The 23,382-nt window shown below is 40.8% G+C and overlaps 1 protein-coding gene across 2 annotated transcripts in view; it reads right to left on the bottom strand.

The window, feature by feature from the left end:
• The window catches only part of RASGRF2 (Ras protein specific guanine nucleotide releasing factor 2), a gene marked incomplete at both ends in the record, with an annotated part of 226,854 nt that overhangs the window by 153,898 nt on the left and 49,574 nt on the right, over positions 1-23,382 (bottom strand). For both annotated transcript variants that reach the window (XM_082650502.1, XM_082650503.1), the window contains one exon: positions 12,081-12,187. In XM_082650502.1, coding sequence (XP_082506628.1) covers positions 12,081-12,187 — 107 coding nt within the window. The remainder of the gene's footprint in view (positions 1-12,080; positions 12,188-23,382) is intronic.

Genomic DNA, 23,382 nt, shown 5'->3' with positions numbered 1-23,382 from the left:
CAGATCTCTAAGGATAGAGAAAATGCATAAAAGCTTCCAAAGAGAAACCACAGGTTAGCTAAAGAAAGCAGCGAGTATCAAGATGATACACTTCTCATCAGTAACCTCGGATGGTAGATCACAATAGAGAACTGAAGGAAGATTATTTTGAACCTAAATTCCTACAGCCAGTCAACAAGTCAATCAATCAAGTGCCAGTTCAAGATAGAAAGAGTTTAGTAACGACCATGCTTACTACAGGAGAAAAATTATGAGGTTTTCCAACCAAACAAAACAGAAAACAAAGGCAAAATATGACATGGAATGCAAGAATACAAACCTTTGATGAAGTAAAGGACACTAGAAAGAAATCAGAAGTAAATGCACGCAAGATGCTTCTTCAAGGAGCAAATATACAATTGCATATGATTATATTTCATTCTCTGTGGAATCAAACATCAGCCGTGATAGTTGGTACGTAATATTTGTAAAACCATGATGTAAATACCCCTCAATGTTTTTTAATTTTCAGAATCAACAGAGGCTTAATTAAATTTAGAGAACAGAAGGTAAATGTTTAAAAGTTTATAAACAGAGAATAAATAATAGTGAAAGTAATAAAACCTCAGGGTTAGAAAAGAGAAAAGAACAATAAAAACACATTAAATGTCTTAATTTATGTACCTCATAGCAGAGAGTCAATACATACTGCCCAAAGTTGATAAATTAATAGAGGTTTAATGATATTATTTTAAGATAAAAAGTCAACCATTGTAAGAGCCAAAAGTAAGTAAGTAACAAAAACAGAGGGGACAGAGGGAGGAGAGGTAAGAGATATTGAAAGAGTGTTAAATTCTTCATCTTTATAGCAGGGTGCCAATAATACTGCCTAAAATTACTGAGTCAAGAAATAGACAAAAGGACTTTATAGAATATAATATATGAATGACTAATAAATACAGGAAAAAAATCCTACTTAATCAATGTAGTAAAAATTGTTTATCAAATTTATCAAGAGTTTTAGAAAACAGTGCTACTCGGTGCCAGTAAAGACATGGTAAAATGGGTACTCTCCACTGGAGTGAGCCATTCCAGAAGACAATGTCACAATATGTGTTGGGATAGGTTAAAAAGGTCATACATATCCTTGGTCACAGTAATTTCACTTCTAATAATCTAACCCAAGAAAAATAAAGACTTGCAAAAAATGTACAAAGAAACAAGATGTTCATTCATTAAAATCTATGAAAATGGAAACAATCTAAATACATGTGTATATAATATGGAAATGATTCAAAAAGCAATAGTACGTCTACACAATGGAATGATCCAAGCCATTTAAAATCATATTTTAAAGAATAGTGAACATAATGGAACATACCCAAGACTTACTAATAAATGAACAACAACAATAACAAAAACCCCAGATTAAAATAAATATGATTTGTGCATGCACATGCATACATGTTCACTTGCAGAGAGAGAAAATTATGTATATCACAGCTACAAGGGGTTGGGAAGTAGGGGAGAGAAAGAGGGAAAGATAGATACTCCAAACACAAAAAGGAGTTTTCTCTGGTTGGAGCAATTATGGGTCATTTTTAATCACTTCTTCTGTGCTTTTCTGTATTTTTCCAACATCTCTATAATACTAAGTGGGACCCCACAGACACACGCACAAGTCCTAATGGCAGATATTTACTCTGTGAGGTGGGATTATGTGATGTTAATTTCCTTCTTCATAAGTTTCTGTGACTCGAAATTCATTCTTTCATTCAATATTTATTGACCGTTCTGTAACCAGAAACTGTTCAAAGCACTGGATACAGGAATAAACAAAGTAGGAAAAAAAAATCTGTGCCCTGGTGGAGTATATACTGTACTGCGGAGCAAAAGACAATAAAATAAATAAGAAAAATATATAGTATGTCACCTGGTGATGGTTACCTTAAAGGAAAAAATGGAGGAGTAGGAAAAAAAAGTGGGAGAGATGGGGTTACAATTTTAACCAGGGTGTGAGAGAGGGTCTCTTTAACCAAGAGACCTTCAACCAGGGTCTCACTGAGAAGCCAGCACTGGAGTAACGACCTGAGGAGTAAGCCTTGTGGCCAGCTGGGGGAAGAGACTTCCAAGTAGAGGAAAGAGCAAGTGCAAAAGCCCTGTGGTGGGAGTGGGTCTGGCCTGTGTGGGGAATGGCAAAGTGGCCGGTTTACTGGGGGAAGTATGTGAGAGGCAGAAGAGGGAACAGGATTCTGATGCATGTAGATCAATATAGAGTCTCAGGTTTTTACCCTGCATGAGATGCTGAGCTTTAATCAGAGGTGTGGCAAATTCGACTTTTAACAGGATCACACTGGCTGCTGTGGTAGGAAAGGACAGAGGTGAGGGGTGGAGTACAAGGGGAGAAAGAGAGACCAGTTGGAAGTTCCACAATAAGTCAGGAAAAAAAATTAGAGATTAGTCCAGCATCTAGCACGGGGCCTGCCACAAAATAGTCATTCAAATGAAGTCACTGTCAAATGAAAAAAAAGTCATCTAATGTGATTTATTTTACATGGTTTATTCTTCTTCACAAAATACTTTTCATTTCTCAAAATTTTCAAGTCATTCAAAGTATTTCATTTGGTCTCCATAGCTTACTGCTCTTACTGGGATATCCTCCCACCCTAAAATCACAAAGCTTTCTCTTTTTTTTAGCTTTTTATTTTATACTGGAGTATAGTTGATTAACAATGTTCTGATAATTTCAGGTGTACAGCAAAGTGATTCAGTTATACCTATACATGTACCTATTTTTTTTTCAAATTCTTTTCCCATTTAGGTTGTTACATAATACTGAGCAGAGTTCCCTGTGTTATACAGTAGGTCCTTGTTGGTTATGCATTTTAAATATAGCAGTGTGTACATGTCAGTCCCAAACTCCCTAACTATCCCTTCCCTACACCCTTCCCCCCCAGGGAATTAAGTTCTCTAAGTCTGTGAGTTTGTTTCTGTTTTGTAAATAAGTTCATTAGAATCATTTCTTTTTAGATTCCCCATATAAGCAATATATGATATTTCGCTGTCTGACTTCACTCGGTATGACAATCTCTAGGTCCAACCATGTTGCTGCAAATGGCATTATTTCATTCTTTTTTTTTTTAATTTAAAAAAAATTTTTAAATTAAAGAATTTTTTTTTATTTTTGGCTGTGTTGGGTCTTCACTGCTGCACGTGAGCTTTCTCTAGTTGCAGTTGAGCGGGGGCTGCTCTTCGTTGCGGTGCGCGGGCTTCTCATTGTGGTGGCTTCTCTTGTGGAGCACAGGCTCTAGCCACACGGGCTTCAGTACTTGTGGCACACGGGCTCAGTAGTTGTGGCTGGCGGGCTCTAGAGCACAGGCTCAGTAGTTGTGGCACATGGGCTGGTTCCCCCGCAGCATGTGGGATCTTCCTGGACCAGCGCTTGAACCTGTGTCCCCTGCATTGGCAGGTGGATTCTTAACCACTGCGCCACCAGGGAAGCCCTATTTCATTCTTTTTAATGGCTGAGTGATATTCCATTGTATATATGTACCAAATCTTCTTTATCCATTCCTCTGTCAATGGACATTTAGGTTGCTTCCATGTCTTGGCTATTGTAAACAGTGCTGCAATGAACATTGGGGTGCATGTATCCTTTTGGACCGTGTTTTTCTTCAGATATATGCCCAGGAGTGGGATTGAAGGATCATACGGTAGTTCTATTTTTAGTTTTTTAAGGAACCTCCATACTGTTCTCTGTAGTGGCTGTGACAGTTTACATTCCCACCAACAGAGTAGGAGGGTTCCCTTCTCTCCACACCCTCTCCAGCATTTGCTGTTTGTGGATTTTTTGATGATAGCCATTTTAACTGGTGTGAGGTGATATCTCATTGTAGTTTTGATTTGCATTTCTCTAATGTCTAGTGATGTTGAACATCTTTTCACATGCTTCTTGGCCATCTGTATGTTTTCTTTGGAGGAATGTCTATTTAGGTCTTCTGCCCATTTTTTGATTGGGTTGTTAAAGCTTTCTTTATGTATCCCACTAGTAAATAAAAGTCTACTCCAGACTGTGTCAAATCAACTGAAAACGCATGCATGGCTTCCCTTCAGTGTAAGAATTTTCAATGCATTGCTATTTCTATTCTACAATATTTCCAATGTATGTATTGTCTGATTAAGTTTTCCAGTTACTAGACAATGCTCAAGTTTAAGAGTTTTTTTAATCAAAACTACAATGAGATATCATCTCACACCAGTCAGAATGGCCATCATCAAAAAATCTAGAAACAATAAATGCTGGAGAGGGTGTGGAGAAAAGGGAACACTCCCTCACTGCTGGTGGGAATGTGAATTGGTTCAGCCACTATGGAGAACAGTATGTAGGTTCCTTAAAAAACTACAAATAGAACTACCATAAGACCCAGCAATCCCACTACCGGGCATATACCCTGAGAAAACCAAAATTCAAAAAGAGTCATGTACCAAAATGTTCACTGCAGCTCTATTTACAATAGCCCAGAGATGGAAACAACCTAAGTGCCCATGATCGGATGAATGGATAAAGAAGATGTGGCACATATATACAATGGAATATTACTCAGCCATAAAAAGAAACGAAATTGAGCTATTTGTAATGAGATGGATAGACCTAGAGTCTGTCATACAGAGTGAAGTAAGTCAGAAAGAGAAAGACAAATACCGTATGCTAACACATATATATGGAATTTAAGAAAAAAAAATGTCATGAAGAACCTAGGGGTAAGACAGGAATAAAGACACAGACCTACTGGAGAACAGACTTGAGGATATGGGGAGGGGGAAGGGTGAGCTGTGACAGGGTGAGAGAGAGGCATGGACATATATACACTAACAAACGTAAGGTAGATAGCTAGTGGGAAGCAGCCGCATGGCACAGGGATATCGGCTCGGTGCTTTGTGACCGCCTGGAGGGGTGGGATAGGGAGGGTGGGAGGGAGGGAGACGCAAAGGGAAGAGATATGGGAATATATGTATATGTATAACTGATTCACTTTGTTATAAAGCAGAAACTAACACACCATTGTAAAGCAATTATACTCCAATAAAGATGTTAAAAAAAAAAAAGACATAAAGTAAACATTTATCAAGTTTAAGAGTGTTTGCCTAATCTATTCATTACTTCTGTTTCGTTTTATTTATTTATTTATTTATTTATTTTTGTTATTCAGTTTAACTTCCCTCAAGAAAAAATGGTTTCTCACTGCAAAGGGGAATAATAAAATTAAGCCATATAAATCAACATGATGGAAGTCAAACTAATCTGTTGAGCGTCAACAGATGGCACATATACGGGAGTAAAATATTCTTGTATAATATTTATAACCAAAACCAAACCACCACTACTACACACAGGAGGAAGGAAATATTCCAGTAGAATCCTGAAAAGTCCAGAGAAGAGGCACAGTATAAAATCATAGCCCTTAATTATTTGTATAGAAGGGAAAAAACTGTTATCAGCTCAGCAAGGAATTGTTACTTGGGCCAGAAGTTTATCCTAGTTATTTTGATTGGAGACATATTTGCTAATGAGAGACACATGTCTAATATGCTAGATAATTATAATTAGCATATATATCCAGAATATCAGAGAGAGAGAACTATAGTTAAAACCCAAGGTGGAAAGTCATACAACGGGTAACTGAAGAAACACTCCCACCAGCTCCAGGATTATGCTCAATGTTATTGAGAATACTTTGGAATCGGCATTCCTCATAGCAGGGGCATCGTGGTGTCTTTGGGAATTGGGGAAATCCAGTCCAGGATGACAGAAGTGCAGTTCCTATGTAAGCAATGTTTGAGCGTGAACAGCAGGGCCCTTATCTAAGCAAGAACAGGCCTCCAAGCATCATTCACGGCCGCTTTTACATCGCTACCCTCCATTTTTCTGGCTCCCAAATTCTCTTACATCAATAGGTCCACTCCACTGTAATCAATATTTTTCATGTTTCACATCAGTGTTAGAGGTTCTAACACTAATTCACTCCCACAAATCTCTTCTCTTTCTACAAAGTTATATAAGGAAAGAAAAGCTTTGGAAAGTCATTGTTGACCCAGGTGACACAGCTTCGGTGGGGTAGGGACAGAAACCCACTGGCAAGGGCTGAAAAGAGGAGGAGCTGCATACAGAGGAAGAACAACAAAACCATTTCTCCAAGAAGCCTGGCTCTGCTTTCGAGAGAGGTCAGCAGCTAGAAGAGGATTCAGGGCCAAGGGAGGGGTTTTTTGGTTTAAGGTGGGAGAGATTTAAGGAAAATCAAAGAACACAAGAAAAATGTCAAAGTGAGCGGGACAGGGGGAGAGAGGAGGCTCAGGTAAATAGACTGGAACTATACGAGAGAAATGGAATAATTAACGGAGCAAGAAAATCAGACGGAAGAGGCTAAAGGAGGAGCTCTCCATTGAACCAGAGATGTTCCCCTGGGGCGGACCCCTGCAGTGGGTGAGCCCAGGTGCACATGGGGACAGAATGCCTGCTTTGTGAGTGGAGACGCGAGGTCGCACTGCAGTGTAAGCTGATGGTTAAGGAAGGAGACAAGATGAGCATCTGAAGCAAAAATACTGTAAGGAACAGGAAAGATAACTGACAGGTAGAAGTATTAACAAAGGGCTGCAAATAAGACAATCCAAGCCCAACTTTTCTCTAGAAAACAAGTCCTACCACCCAACCAAGTAAATCTTTCACAGTCCACAAACACTACCCCTTTTCTTGTGTGTTGTACTGTTCAAACTCTAAGGGAAAAAATGCCAAAGTCTCTTTCCTAGGGCAAATCTGGACAGAAGTTCATAGTAAAGAAATCCAATATCTCAAAAAAACAAAGTCCACATTTTCAGCTTTTTTAATAGCGATAGTTTTACTGTTACCAGAAGAATACAAAATATGGCCTTGGGATTGCTTTGGGCTATAACATCACCACCCATTTCTGATTTTCTAGTCCTGTGGTTTTGCTATGAAACATAAAGCGTTTTCAGCTTTTCTATGTAATCACTCTTCTGATTTGTGAGGGATTTTTCCATGCACATTCTACAAAGCGCTGATTTTATGGGGATGATAGGATACACACAGTGTATCCCTCAGTGTTGGACAGATTTTGTATTATATACTTTGCTCTAAATTAAGCCTCTATCCAAGTAAAAAGAATGAGGTTACAAGCATTAGGTGTTTGGGACAATTGCCATGGTGTGTGTGTGTGTGTGTGTGTGTGTGTGTGTGTGTGTGTGTGTGTGTGTGTTGGAGGGAGGGGTGAAGAGATTGAGAGAGAAAGAAGGGGCAATATGGACAACAGGTCACCTGAGGCACGTGTAATCAAAAGGACTATGGATAGAAACAGACCCAAGAGGCTGGATTAGAGCTTTCTTTAGTGGACAAGAGGACAAGCCTTAATTGAAAATCTTAACTGGAGGATTAAGTCTCTCTGCTCATCAAGTTCAGAACTGACAGGGTGAAGGAAAGGGCTACGTCAAGCCCTAGCCAAACTAAACGCAACATGAGCTTTATGGAATGGAGGCATATGCCCGATTCCTTTCTCTCTTGCAAATATGCTCCCCACGAAGGAAACCCTAAGAGCCACCTGCCACAGGCACACACCAAAGGGAGGAGAGAGCATTGAGGGAGGGCTCTGAGTTTCAGTTGGAAACGTTGGAAAGCAGGCAAAACATCTCAAACACTGAGAGCATGAGGCATAGCTCTGCAGGTGAGCAAAGCCACATACACCCCATGGTGTGCAACACCAGGCACCCCATTCCCCATGACTCCAATGTTTCACAAGCCCTCCCCTGACCTCAGTCTTGGTAGAAACCCCGAGCCAGCTCTCCCCTCAGGACACACCTGACTTCTCTAGCAGCCCCTGATACTCATTCTCCCATACCTGACATACCAAGGGGCAAGAAGACCCATCAGTATTGCACAGTTCCCCATTGCCCCTTCCAGGTAGTCATACCCTCCAATTCCCTGCAGAAGCCCTTCCTGGCCAGGGCTCGTCGCCCTGCCTCACAGACCTGCTCTCATTCATCACATGTCCTCCCAGGGAGTGACACCATCCAAGCTAGGGACCTGAGAGACATGTTAGACACCACCCTGGTCTAATATGGCCCACATCCAGGTGGTCACAAGGTCCTTTGAAGTCTACCCCCTACAACTCTGGAATACTTTCCACCTACCTCTCTTCCCAACTGTCACAGACTAGGTCCTTCAGGTCTTATGCTTAGGCCAGAATGAGAAGATCCTTGGTACCTCTTGTACATCTGGATCCTCTTCCAGGCCATGTCTACCTTCTAACTTCCAAGGCTTCGTTTGATCAGGGCTCCAGAAGACAAAACGTGGGTAAAAGAGCTGTGGACATTGTCTTGTCAGCCAATGAGCCCTAAAGACCCACAATCAACTGGGTCAGTGTTTTTGACTGTCCTAATGTCTACAACTAAATCAACCATGATGGACAGATATGGCAAGAGAACAAAGAAACATCAGGCTACTGGAAATGTCCAAAGTTCCATACGCAACCAGCAAACCACTTATAGAACAAGCACGGACTTCATTACTATTAAAATACTCTGGCCTCACCTCATCCCGACAAAAACAACACTGAGCCTTGCTAGCAGCTTCCCATTAACCGGTCGGTGCCAGTAATACACGATGAAATGATACTTTAAATGTGCCAGTTTCTAGAAACATAATATCAACCAACTTTGAGCAAAACTGGAGAAAAAGCTTCCTAGACCAGGTCAAATCTTCAAAATAAGAATGTTAATTTCCAAAAAGATGTTTTCCTGGGCCAGATCTAAGGAAGAAAACATGCAATCTGACATGCCAGGAAATGACTTAAAGGTCCTCTGAAGGCAAAGAGGGGCAAGTTAATTCGGCTCTGAGGTACAAAAGCCAGCCTCAAGAATGTGATTTTCATGGCACCAAAGAGAGAACATCCAGTCCAGTACTGAGAAACACCTCAGGAAAAGAGCAGTGACCGAGAGGATTCTGAGCAGTCCCTGTTTCTACGTAGGATCTGCAGCTCAGAAAAGAACTAGCCTCAAGCTAAAACAGTCATCAGTTCATCAAAAGTTCAGACTTAAAAAGAGGGATCAATAAACCCATAATTACTGAGCATTTTCTACTCAAAAGGCAGTAATACCAAAGTAATGCCATCAGACTGTCCTCTAAAGGTAAAATGTTCAGTCAACCAACCAGTTGTTTAATTAGCACAATGCCAAGCAAAAACAGTTGACAAATCCTTTCTCTGTATGAGCTTCATTAACTTTCTGGCTCTGCTAATATATGAACAAAATCAGGATGAATTTCACAGACCAACAAGTTTATACCGAAAACTTGACTCAATGAAACATAAATGAAAAAGTTATTATCTTCTGTGATTTAGAAAACAAAAAATTTAAGAAGCATCTCAATGTAATAAGTCAAATATAAGAACTCAGGTATAAGGCAGTCAAATTAAAAGGAAGTCATCAAATAACCCAGTCCTGGACCTCAAGATAAAGGAAGAGCAATTCTAATGTACCAAAAGTCAGGACCTCAAGAAAAAAGATCAATTATTAACCAAATCTTCAAATCTAAAAGAGAAGAGAATTTTTACCATTCAATTACCTAAACCACTAAAGTGGTTTCTAAAACATTTGTTTCCTGACAAGATCATGTAAGCCCTGGATTGATCAGTCAACACCAAATTGCTACTGACCTACTTCCACATACATGACAAAGTTTTCTTGGTATACCAAAAAAACCCCTTACTTGAAATTTTACCATTTTAAAGTAATTCATACTCTATTGGGTTCACCATAATATTTGCTTGGCAACTACAAAGGCATTTAGGCTACTAATGGTACTTGGCTCTTCTGGAAAGAAAAAAAAATGGGCAAATACACATGTTTTAAATTATTTACTTCCTTTTAACTCCCAGGTAAAAAGGAATAGAAGTGGTCACAACGATTGTGTCTGGAAATAACCCAAGGGCTCTACGTGGCCAACTTGATACTTCTTTCACCTTTGAAGACCTGACTTTTCTTTCTACAGTGAGTCAGTCTGTATTAGTCCTAATAGTCTGAGCAAAACTCTCAGACAGACATTGAGAGTGAAGACAGCTGAACGGTGTGCCTGGATCATGATGGTGGCAAGCTGCACCGGGGCCCACCTTGGAGAGCAGCATTTGGTCGCCGACCCTGTGCATCTCAGAGAAATATTTTGCAGGGGAGGAAAGAAAAGGAACTGAAATCTTTTGCGAATAACACCTACTCTCAACCCTGACCTGACATTAATCCACTTTCATCTTTGAATTAGAGGAAGAGAAAAAGAAACAGAAGAGGGAAAGATGGAAGAGAAGAAGAGATGATAATGAAGAACGTTACAATATAGAACACTGGTTAAAGGTTCCGGAGTCAGAGGGACCTCAGTTTGATCCCAGTCCTGCCATTTAACAACTTTGTGTTAGACTTGGCCACTCTGCTTAAGCATCATGAATCTTTGTTTTCTCATCTATTAAACGGAATTAATAATACCCTACTGGGTAGTTGTGAGGAATAAAAAAAGAAAGATAAGTATGTAAAGCATTTAGCATGCTGCTTGCCACAGAGCAAGGTGGTCAATATACAGTAGCTGAAGAAAGAAGAGGGGAGAGGATAGGAGGGGAGAGGAAAAAAGTCTCCAGGGCTCAAAGAACAGCCTAAACTCGGGACACCTTACGTGCTTTATAATCAATCTGAAAACATTTCCTAATGACTACATAATTAGCACTGTGCTTCACTCAGCAATGAACGTGTCCTCACCCTCCTCCTCTCATGGTACATACAGTCCAGCCCAGGAAACAGAAATCACACACGTGAAATATGTAAAAATTAACCTACGTTGTACTAAGTTGTTAAATATTCCACATGCAGTAAAGCAAGCGCTGAGGCCACTTGGAGCGGGGGGCCAGTGAGCACTGGCTTGCGGGGGGCAAGTGTCCGGGAGTGGGTGTCAGAGACAGACGTGAATAGACTTATAGGAGAAGGTGGGGGAGGCATGTCTGGCAAAGAAAAAGCCTGAGTTTTGCCACTGAAACACTGAGGATGCGAGCAGGGAGTCATGGAGTGAGGAGAGCCTGGGTTAGGGCAGGGACAGGCAAAAAGCAGCAAGTTTGGGAGCCATTCAAAGCAAAAATGGACAGGACTTCGGAACTGAATATGAAAAATAAAAAAGAGGGGTCTGCCTGCATCTCTTTTGGATTCTTCATTCTCGTTTGAGGCCAAGAGTGCTTATTTCCACCTTCCTGGTATTTTTTAGGAGGAAGACAAAGCACACTGTTCTCTTTGCCTAGATGGCTGTTGGAGTCCCCTTTCTCGATAACCAGGCTGCACAGGGCAAGGTTTACAAATGCAGGCTCAGCTGGGTCCGTATCCCAGCTCTGCCACTCACTAGCTGTGTGGTCTCAGGCAAGCAAGCTAAGCTCCCAGGCCTCAGTTTCCTTATCTGTGCAAGAGAGGGTAATTCTGATACATCTCTCACAGACTGTTGAGAGTATAAGTGAATCAAAACATTTAACATTTTCATCCTCATTTGTCAGAGGATAAAGCTGAGGCACAGGGCTTCCCTGGTGGCGCAGTGGTTGAGAGTCCGCCTGCCGATGCAGGGGTCCAAGTCCGCCTGCCGATGCCCCGGTCCAAGAAGACCCCACATGCCGCGGAGCGGCTGGGCCCGTGAGCCATGGCCGCTGAGCCTGCCCGTCCGGAGCCTGTTGCTCCGCAACAAGAGAGGCCGCAACAGTGAGAGGCCCGCGTACCGCCAAAAAAAAAAAACATTTAACAAATTCCTTAATTCAGGAAAACTTAGAACAGTGCCTGGCACAGAGGCACAAATCCTATGTTCAGTAATTATCATTATTATTGTTTTATCTTTTACCTTAATCTTTAGCCAGAATATATCCATAGGAAGTGCAAAGAATCATCTCACACATGACTAAGGAGGAGGAACCAAGGGGAAACCCATCTTGGAATTGCAAGTTCATCCAAAACTACTGCTGATGGTGAAACCCCCAGGCAAGACTCAGACAATCCAGTGTCACATAGAGGATTTGCGCCCATACCTGGCTTGGTGAATGGCCTCCATCCACTCTTTACCGTCCTGCTCCTCCTCACAGCGCAGCTCTAGTGGTTTCTGACCTTCGTGGCCAAAAAGAACAGTAAAGTAATACTGGAAAGAAAAACAAACAAAGTTATGTTTTATTTTTCAGGCATAACAGCATAACAACATGATATTTCCCTACAAAGGCTATATGTTTACAAAATGCATCAGCATTACGTAAATCATATTTCAAAGTGTAATGACACTCCCAGCCCACTTGGCAATGACTTTCTACCTAGAAGATACCATAGGATGCATCTTAACACCCCTCAGTAAGATTCAACTCACAATATCTCAGATACAGAAAAGGTATTTGATAAAATTCTACACAAACACACGATTAGAATTCTTTGCAAACTCCAAAGTGAAATTTCTGAACCTGATAAAGAATATCAAGCAGAAACTTACTACAAACATTTTAGCTAATGGTGAACTATTACAAGCAACGCTTCTAAAATCAAAAATAAGAAAAAATGGCGATTATCACCACTTGTATTTACCAATTCTGTCTGGAGGGCAGCATAGAAAAATAAAGGAAAAAAGAAATGGAAAACAAGGGGGAAAAATCATTTTGCACAGATGATGTGCCTACATTAAAATTCATTGAAAAACTATTAAATAAGAACATCCCTCAAAATTGTTGAATATAAAATCAATACACGAAAATTTATTGCACTTTGATACAATATCAACAAATAGGAAACAATTTTGAAAACACAGCATTTGCAATAGCAAAGAAATATAAATGACGAACCTAAGAAAATAAGTTTACCACCTCTAAAGAGTAAATTAATCTATAATTTCAATGTATTCTAATAAAATTACCAATAGGTTTTCTTTGGGTGGAATTTGACAAAAGTGAATCTAGAATCTGAGCTAGGGACAGGAGAAGCTGTCACTTTAAACCAGTCTATTTGAGGCTAGACATATTAATACCCAGCTGAGACTGTCTGGGAAGGAAATATGACTGGAGAACTTTTGATTTTATGAGAATTATCAGCAAATACACTGGGCCTGCTCAAGACTTCATCCTGGGGCACAAAAAGGACCAGCCCCACATAGCTGCTCTGAGACAGAAAACCAAAGACAAAACCTGAGTTTTTTCTGTTGTCCCACCTTCCCACCCTACCCCCAAATTTCTCTTTATTCAATGTGACTGTTACATACTCATTTTCTTCAAATGAATTAAAAACCTTCAGGACAAAAGCTTTTAGTCTATAAAAAACATTGAATCACTATGATATACACCAAAACTAACATAATATTGTAAATCAACTATAACTTCAATTAAAAAACCTTCAGGACAATAATCCTAGAGATAAATTCTTAAAGATCCTAGAATTTTCGGCACATTTTTACAAAAAAGGAAAAAAACTGGCTAAGAGACCTCGTGTTACTTGTGCATAAACCATCAGCCAACCGAGGACATGTCTGTGAGATAATCCACCGCACCTCCCCAAGGACAGTCCTTAGCCCCGTAAATGACAAGCTGTCTTTAATTCTTAAACCTCTCGAACAGCCAGAGGACTAAATGCTATGAACTAGGGGGAAATAATCTGATGAAAAGGCCACTAAGAATGGGAAGAATTGACTTTAGCACTGTATTCAATAAAGCTCCATTTAAATTTGAGAGGAAAGGAGTCGAAACTCAACAAAATAACAGATCAGTGGCTTAAAGGGCAATCCTATAAGTGATGGCATTTCAGCAACAGCTGGTTACCAGCCAAAGGCCAGATGCCCCGTCCAGGAAGAGGAAACATTTAATGAACCTGATATTGAAAGGCTGCAACCAGCACCTCAACAGCAGCTGCTGCTCGGGAACCCAATTAAAAGCCACCTTTAAAAGACAGCAAGGTAATTATATTAGCAGAGTACATCCAAAGGTTAGACTATGTCTCAGGCGTGACAATGATGGAAAAAGTTTTGAGAAGTACAGGTTACGTTTCCAGAAGTTCAAATTCAGCTCAACCACAAATACGCAAACACTGCCTCTACATGTACCTGCAAATTATTCAACTTAAGCCATTCATCAAAAAGTTTTCTTTGTGTATTCTGGCCTCATTCTGATATGAACTCAGTATACCACGGATCTATGTGTCAGACCTGGGGCTTTAGGGGTCCCCTTGGCGATCAAAAGCATCAGCAGACACCCTTGATGGTACTCTGTGACCTCTGACCTGCCCCACTGCAGGAAACTAGAAGGGGAAGTTCCAAAGTACTGGGTCATCGTGAAGTGCAAGGAAGAATTAAAACAGTGATGACCTTGTTTATGTCTTTAAATTCAACATCTACAATGGCAGTGAGCTTTTCTTCTTTTTCTCCTTGGATAGGTTCACCTATTCCCAAATACATTTTTCCAGGCAGATGCTCTCCCAGTGCCTGCCCCCATATTTGTGCCATTAGCCAGCATTTCAATCAAGTCTAAACCTGAACTCACTCATTACCTTCCCTCCCTCTCTCCCACCTCCTAATGCTCCTCCTTGTACCTGCTGCCCTCGCAGCTATTCCTTCTCCACTTGTGTTTTCTCTGTCAAGTACGTCTTTGTCCAACAGTTGTCCCAGCTAGGAACCCCAAAGCCACCCTCAACTTCTCCCTCTTATCAGCCCCACATTGGGTGTCACCAATGCTCCCTCCTGAGACTCTCTTCTGGCTTTTATTATCCCTCACCTAGATTACTGTAACAGCTTTATCACAGATGAAAATGACAGATATGACAACTTTGAAATACTTTCCAACTGAGACTGCTTTATCTTATAGCTGGTCTCTCTCCTTCGTTACATCTCAGCTGCTATTACAGCCCAAAGTGGGAGGTTAATGGCCTCTCTGGAAGTAGGACTGGATGACCTAGGGGAGGTCCCAGTGAGTTGTGAACACAAGAAGAAATGTGGAAGAGAAGTAGTGGTGGATGTGGGTAAGAAGGCGGAAGGCAGCAGAGACACATATGGTACAGCTTCTCCCCACTTGAGCCTAAAATCTCAGAGAAGATTGAGGACCTAGAAGGGTTGATGACAAAGCCAAAAGCCGAGGAACTTCCATACCACTTTCCTTTTGGAGCAACAGAGGATGTCATCTCACGTGATGTTCTCTTGCCCCACTCCCACCCTCATGACAACGTGGGGTGGTGACCCCATGGGTAATGACCGTATCATGTAAATCAGTAAAACTGTGTCACAGCGGTTAGGTAAAGACAGGGCCTAAGTTTTGAGTTTAGCTATCCAGAGCCCCCCGAGTATTCAAGTGGTGTGATGTCTCTGAGGGTACCATGGAGGACTGTAGAGGGAAGGGGGCTATCAGACCTCACGGGGTGGGGGGGCGGTGGGCTATGCAGCCCCAGTAAGAGCCAAGGTGTGGCCGTGTAAGCAAAACGGACACCTGGACCCTGACTGACCTGAGAGAGCATGACCGCAAGTTACAGCAGCCATACACTTTAGCAACAGATGACCAAGGCAGAGCCAGAACAACACCAGACCCCAGTCAGCACCAGCAAGGACCGCCCCCCAACCTCTGATAAACACACACATACAACCTCAAGGGCATGGGACCCCCCACTTACTGAGACACCATCTTCGTGAGGCACAGAAGAGAGAATGCATTACTTTTTACATGATTGGAGCAGACTGAATTTACTACTCTCAGCTAAATGCAGGTTCTCTTTTCTCCACTTACTAAGTGGGGAAGGGGTCTTAAGGAGAAAGTCTGGTCAACTTTAAGGAAAAAAATGTTTTTGAACATCTAAGTGCAGTGAGGGTAACTCTACAACCCTGTCCGCAGTCTTACCCAGCTCCCTCCAGCCCAAACAAGGTGGCCAGAGTTCTCTTCCTAAAAGATAAATCCGAGCTTTCGTATCCGCTTACAAACCCTCGCTGGTATTCTCAAACACCCACACCAACTGGCCCCATTCTCCATTTTTAACCTCATTTCTGCTTCTTTCCTACAAAGTACACCACACTCCAGCCAATCAACCCATCACTCCCCCAAGAAGACAGACAAGCTGTTTCCTCAGCCTCATGCTACTGACAGAGTATGGTCTCCAGAGTCACCAAACCTGGGTGCGAATCCTGAGTCCTCCAAGTGGTAACTCTGAGACCTTGGGCAGGTCATGCAACCTTTCTGAGACTGAGTTTCCCCTGGTCAATGAGAGGATAGAGAGGAAAGAGACCTTACAGGATTGATTAGCTGACATGCAGTGCCTGCACCCAGAAGGCACTTAACAAATGTTAATTCCCTTCCGTCTCAGTGCATCTCTGTCTTGACTTTCTTCATCTCCAGTCCCTTCTCCACCTACACACTCTTATTGAACTTTCATGACTCATGTCACGAACCATCAATTCTGCTAAGAATCTTTCCCAGGCACCGTCTGGCAAAAAGGAGTCCCTCTCTCCTCTGGCAATAACCCCATGCACATTGTTCTCACATCACCTTAGAGTTGTCCATGCATGTGTCTCTCTTCCTTGCAGGACTTGTCCCTTTGTACCCTTGATCTTAGCACTGTGCTGGGCACACACAAATCCCTCAATAATGTTTGGTGAATAAATGATCATCAGTAAAGAAACATGAGGTATAGTTAACCTAATAAATTTGCTTCAAACAGCCACACATGACAATTTCATGACTATATAATCACATCCAGGTAGACATCCAGAGAAAAGATTCAGAAAGGTCCTGAAAGCTACCAAATACATACTTTTATAAGACAGAACATTATGATGTTCTTTACAACCCCCTAGACAAGCAATAAGAACAGATACTGTAGGTTGGCAGATTCACCAAAGGGTCTTACCTCTTACCTACAATAACCATAAAATGCCAGAAAGACAGCATAATGAACAGATCTATGAAATGTAAATGTTCAGGGTCTCATTGGTATCTATTGAAGCTTTATATGAATTTTCATTTTTCAATTGTCTGGTTTTTATTATAATGCGTTTGCTGCTGTTTATGCTATGTGTTTTTGCAGAAAGAACAAATGTAACCCAATATGAGAACACAAGCTCACTTAAAACTCTGGTCCTCAGGCTTCTGCAAGTTAACAAGTTTATAGCTAAAACAGTGGCGGTTGCTGGAGGATGGTATTATAGGACCACTTCCACATTCTACATTTCTGTATTGTTTGAATCATTTACCATAAAGACATAAAGCTATGTAGCCAACAAAAACATGCTCATTCCATTTTCAAATTGAGTCATTTATAATAAACACATATAACTATATAATCAGTGATAAATATAGTATCCATTTTCAAAACTATGTCTAGGTTTTTATAATACTACTTATATACCCAGAAAAAGTAAATGATGTTGGTCAAATCAATGATGTTCAAAAGAAGATTAAAAACCACTGTGGGTTTTCTTAAAGTATTTGGCAGAAAAAATAATCTCTTTTAAAAAGAACTGCTGTGCCATATGTATTATTATTTTGATGGTACTTCAGGGTTTTAAATTATTACATATGTTGTTGACATTTTTCAGTTTCAGATTAAGAGAACTAAAACCAATGCTCTCTGCAGCCTTTGAGGCAGAAAATCCTCCTCGAATCCTCTTCCCACACTTGGCTCCTATCTGGGAGGGATGGGAGGCCCTACAGAACTTGCTATGGTCTCCTCTCCAGAGGCCACATTTCTGACCCTGCGAGTCAGACACTGGATGGGATTTAAAAAAAAAGATGGATGCCTTCCAAATGTTCCCAGCTTGGTGACCTACACACATGGGGCTAATGATCATGAGAACAGAGCAGCCTGGAGTGGCAGTGCCTCTGGGACCACAGCATGGCTCTAAAGCCAGGAGGAGCTCTCAAACCCCACCGGGCCTTGGGGTCTGGCCTTCCTAGTCCCAGGAATGTGAATAACGCTACCGAGTGGCCCTCTGCAGCCCGGAGCACATTCCTCCTGCAGCAGCCCCATGCGTTGCTATGACCATCCACGTCAGTCAGAAGGGAGACTCCAAGTGTCCCTGGATGTGGAGATGGATGAAAACCATGGACAGCACTTCTCCAGTCTAGGTGCATCTCCCAGGCAATAACAAACTCTGTGCTCATGTTAATCTTGCTATGATTGATTACCTCCTGCTCTTTCTCCCTTCTCCCCTTCTTCTTTCTGTAACTGCTTGTAGAGTGGAAGTGAAATGCATTTTAAACATTTGATACATTTGACGAAACTGAGCTTTATGTGCCCTTATATTAATTTTCACTCCTAGGAGTTTAACTTCACCCAAACTGATAACTATCTTTACCATTCACAGGAACTTCAATTAATGTTCCTAGTATGTGACTGGCCCTCTGTGAGAGAAAAGTATCCCACCCCTGAGCCCTAGAGGCAAAGACAGATCGCTCTAAATCTGATTTGCTGTCACTGACCTGGCAGTGTGTGAGAGAGAGATAAGAGAAGACAGACTGAAAATAACATTCAGGTGGGCATAAAAAAAGGGGAAATATGTCATGTTTTTTGATACCATCCCCTCCCCTCCTCCTCCTGGCATTCCTACTCTTTTGTATTTCCTGCCATTGAAAGGTTACTTGCAAGGGACTTCTCTGCCCACTGCACCTGGTCACCACTGTGCCAGCTGATGGGGCACACACTGAAGAAGAAAAGCCTAAAGCATTATATCCTGGACCCAGCACCATTGGTCTCTGGAAGAGAAATCATTTCACTCTCCTGCCTCAGGGACTGTTTTTATATAGTAGGATCATTTCTTGACCACAACTCTATCTCATGGGTACTTTTAGCTCCAAAGATGACTCTGTGTAAATTAAAGGAGACCGTATTTTCCAACTACTTCATAGACTCCATCTTTTCATATCATGGTTACACACTGAAGCTCATTCATTTTTTTTTAAATTCATTGGTTTATCTATTTGTTTATTTGGTCCTCATCGCTGTGTGCAGGCTTTCTCTAGTTGTGGTGGTGCGCGGGCTTCTCATTGCGGTGGCCTCTCCCGTTGTGGAGCACAGACTCTAGGCATGCAGGCTTCAGTAGTTGTGGCTCGCGGGCTCTAGAGCACAGGCTCAGTAGTTGTGGTGTGTGGGCTTAGTTGCTCTGTGGCATGTGGGATCCTCCCGGACCAGGGAGGCAGATTTCCAACCACTGCGCTACCAAGGAAGTCCCTGAAGCTCATTCTTTATTGTTAAAACATATGTCAAATCTCCCAACTACTTCCTCCTGCTACTTCAAATCTCCTCCTACTTCCTTCCTTTGTTCCTTCTTAGGAACAAAGACTTAAGGTGCTGAAGGCTTTCCCCCTCCCCACTGGTTCACTTTCTTTTCAACTCTGAGATTCAGAGATCTTGCCATGGGCATATTCACTTCAGTACAAGCCGACTTCACAGATTCATGTCGCACCTGAGCAAGCAGTGTGGTTCCACAGAAGGTGCCCGAGGCTAGTAGGAGGGACATCAGGATTCTGAGTGTGAACTCTGGCAAATTCCTCTCGTGCTGTTTGTTCTTGGGCCAAGTGAAGACAAGGCCACCTCTCCTACTAACCCCAAGGTGAAGATAAAATGCAATAACACACATCAAAGTGTCTTGAAAAGCATGAAGTGTGTCTTGTCATTCCTGTGGTGGTAGAACTGTCAGATCTCACCGGGAAAGCAGTCACCTCGAGTCTGCCTCGGACACCGCACTTATTCCAGCTCTGCAAAACTGGGTAATTCAAGTGTTCCTCCTGCCTTCTCCCCACTGCTCTCCTCAGATAATAATGCATGGGGAAAAAAAATGATGTATTAAAATTATAAACCAGCACACTGGGTACCTGGTAATTAAGAAGAGATCATACTGTTTTTATTATGGTGGTTGTTGGTTGTTTTGTTCTTGTGGATTTTTTTTTTTTTGTGGTTGTTTGACAGTCATGATGAAAAGATTTCTAATTTTCCCAAAGGCTTAGAGAAGAGCTGCATTTTGAATTTTCAATGACATGCAAGAATTTGCTAAATGATTTGTCCCAACAGAAGCCAACACACAGACTGTAAACTTGAAACTATGAATAGAGCAGAGTATTAACATGCATAAAATCCACACTACGCTACAATATCAGCATTTAAGAACTGCCTCAGAATGTATTCTTCTATTAAACATATTTAAATGGACAGGAATTGAACTTAGAATCCAGCTTAAGGAGTAAGAGTTTGACTGCCTCCTACTGTGGTTTTCTACCACAACAGGAAAAATACATTGTGTCTGGCTTCCAAATTTCAGAGAGAAGTGAGGCAAATTAAACTGTGCCAAGGGGTCAGAAAGCCTGTCATTTTAAGAATGGCTAAAAGAACTTGATATATTTGGATGCACTTCAAATCTTTGAAAGATCATCATATAAAAATTGCAACAGAGAAACTTTCAGCAACCAAGGGATCTGAGCTCCCATAAATCACCAGTTATACTGAAATTTATGAAAAAGGAAGCATGATACATGGTGGCTTAAGTCATCATCCCTGACTCACAGGAAAAGGCAATGATTCCTCTTCATGTTTTGTTACATTCTCACTTAAGTGCATTTCTCTTATATTACCACTCCAGACAGGGACAGATGTTATTGACGATAACATTTGATCTTTGTGACTGGCTTCACCCCATCCCCAGTCCTCCTGTTTACTTACTATCTTTAAAGAGAGACATCTAACTCATGTCTGCCTAGAGCCACCGACTGAGCACACTTGTGAATTCAGTCACCAATGTCACAGCCTTCTCCTACAGCAAGGCAGCTAAACTTTAGCACCATTCCAGTGTCCATTCTATCCTGGCCTCTCCTGAACTAGTCTGGAACTTCTAACTTCACATGAAACCTCCAAAACCTTTTTACTTCATGCCATCTTCATCACTTTCTCATTTCAACCATTGGTTTACTTTTTTCCCATTTGCCAACCATATTCTCATTTGTGTAAAAGTACGTACAGTGAAAATGTATGCTGTTAACACCTAGGTTAGTTAGTCCCACTTAGCAGAGAAGAGAATACTTCAACAAAGAGATTTGAGTAGGTGCTGGAGTTCCCCTGCTGCTGCAAGGAAATTTTTTGAGGTGCTCTGTCAAAGAGGGACAATGGTTATGCCGAAAAGTGGGCAGGGGAAATATGTCTAATGAGACCAACTTCAGATTTATCCTGTGTAGCTCCAGAAGGCGCAAACAGGAATAAAAGGTTAAAGTGAGAGATTTGGAAGACCTTTCTAAAAACGGGATGGGATACTGCTGCCAGCTGACCATATCTCAATGGTGTTTAGAAAGGGATTCCTGCCCTTGGAAAACAGAACCAGATGGCCTCTAATATCCCACAGTATCAAAATCCTCTAGTAGCTGTAACATACTCTAGAATTTTACCATTAAGGTATGCAATAGATGAGGCACATAAACAACGGTTAGACCACCGTTCTGATTTTGCTGTTCAATATCTCAGTTTTTATTGCATGGCAATTTACCAAAGTGGGAGTAAAAGGAAATACAGGTCTAAATAAAGAAATAATTAGTGCCTTTGAAGAGGTAAAGTCTTTTATGACATTGTGCCTGGTTTATATTGATAATCATCAGTTACACTTATCAGGTCAACTAAGAACCACTGTTGCACTGATGGTTTTTAGTCAGAAGCATTGGGTTCGTAACAATACAAAACTGACAGAAAGAGTCCTTTGAAATCTTATTTCATTTTTTACATTTTAAGTGCTAACTACTCAGCAATAATTATTAGCACTTTAATTCATTGAGCAAACCTCAAAGATGGAAGCCCTAATAATAATGATAATCAAATAACAATGATCAAATGCATAGCTCATGAATCAAAAACTGGATAATATAAAAAGATTAATTTAATTAATTAATTTAATTAGTTTATTTATTTAATAAATAAAGAAGTTTTCTAAATCAATAAGAAAAAGCCAAATATCCTAATAGAAATGTGGGAAAAGAAACAGAATATTCATTTGCCCACAAACAAAACAAAAATTGACACAAATAGGTGAAAATATGAAAAAGAAATGCATATTAGTACACTAAGACTATCTTTTCAAATTGCAATTTTTTAAATAATAAAATCCAGAGTTAGGAAGTGTAATGTGCTGATTGAAATAAAAATGGTTACAAACTTTGTGGAGATGGTTGGCAATTTATATCACAGACTTTAAGCTATTCTCTGATACTAATGAAATCATTAAAAATACATTCAAAGACTTATGTCTAAGAATGTTTATAGCATCACTAACAATAATAAGTGTCCAAAAATAGGGGACAAATTAAATTATGGGATATTTAAACTGGAACACTCTGAGCAATTAGATTAATAATCACACTCTGTAAGAAAATTTTCAGGCTAGCCTCTGAACTATGCATAACAGGAAAAATTCCAAGGAACCCTGTGAAAAGTAACAGCTACAAGACTGAAAAGACTGATCAAAGATTTCAGCTACTACCCGCCTCAGGAAGACAGAGTCTAGAAATTGAGTCTGCCAAGTAAGCTGCACACTAGAATAAAAATGAACATTCTTCAAAGGAAAACAACATAATCCAGAGTCTTTAAAATGTATTATCCAATATGTCCAATATATGCTAAAAGATCAGTAGGGAAAAAACAACAGGAAAACTAGGGCCATAATCCTGAGAAAATATGACACAGATGTTGAAATTAGCAGACAGAACTCCAAAGCAGTTATGTAAAATGTAGACAAAGGAAAAGAGAGTTATAATGAGAACACAGATGGGGAATCTCAGCAAAGAAATGGAATTCTAAAAAAGGAGCAAATGGAAATTTTAGAAATGAAAAGCATAACAACTGAAATGAAAAAATTTAATGGATAAACATAATTGCAGATTAGAGACTGCTGTTTCCAATGAAAGGGTAAACGTAGTAAACCTGCCACAAAGAAGACAGTTGATCTCCTTAAAAATGGTACCATATGAAGGCTCAGTGTTGATCTCTATTGCTGTCAGTTTGGACATTTAGCACAACAAGAGCTAGATCGGTCTTAGTAAGAATAAACTTATTATGTTGGGCCCATGAGTAGCCTCCCTCTCTGCCACAATGGTCATTTTGTTCATATGCTCATTGTATCAGCACTGGGGTGACCAGTGACACACATTATCTGAAACAAAGTGGCCTGGTCAGTTTGTCGATTTGGTCGTTTTGTGCCAAGTAAACTGCCTGCTAGAATAAGAAATGAACACTCTGCAGAGGAAAATAGAATAGAATAGAATCCAGAGTCTTTAAATCTCTCTAGTGGATGCTGCAGAGACTGTCGCACTTGGGGCTCACTCCTATTTGTCCATCCACATGCTTCTACTCAGGTCTTGCTAT

This window comes from Grampus griseus (genome assembly GCF_964374135.1).
Source record: "Grampus griseus genome assembly, chromosome: 3".
Taxonomy (NCBI): Eukaryota; Metazoa; Chordata; class Mammalia; order Artiodactyla; family Delphinidae; genus Grampus; species Grampus griseus.
Note: the sequence above shows the minus strand (reverse complement) of the source record. Positions and strands in the feature narration are given on the sequence as shown.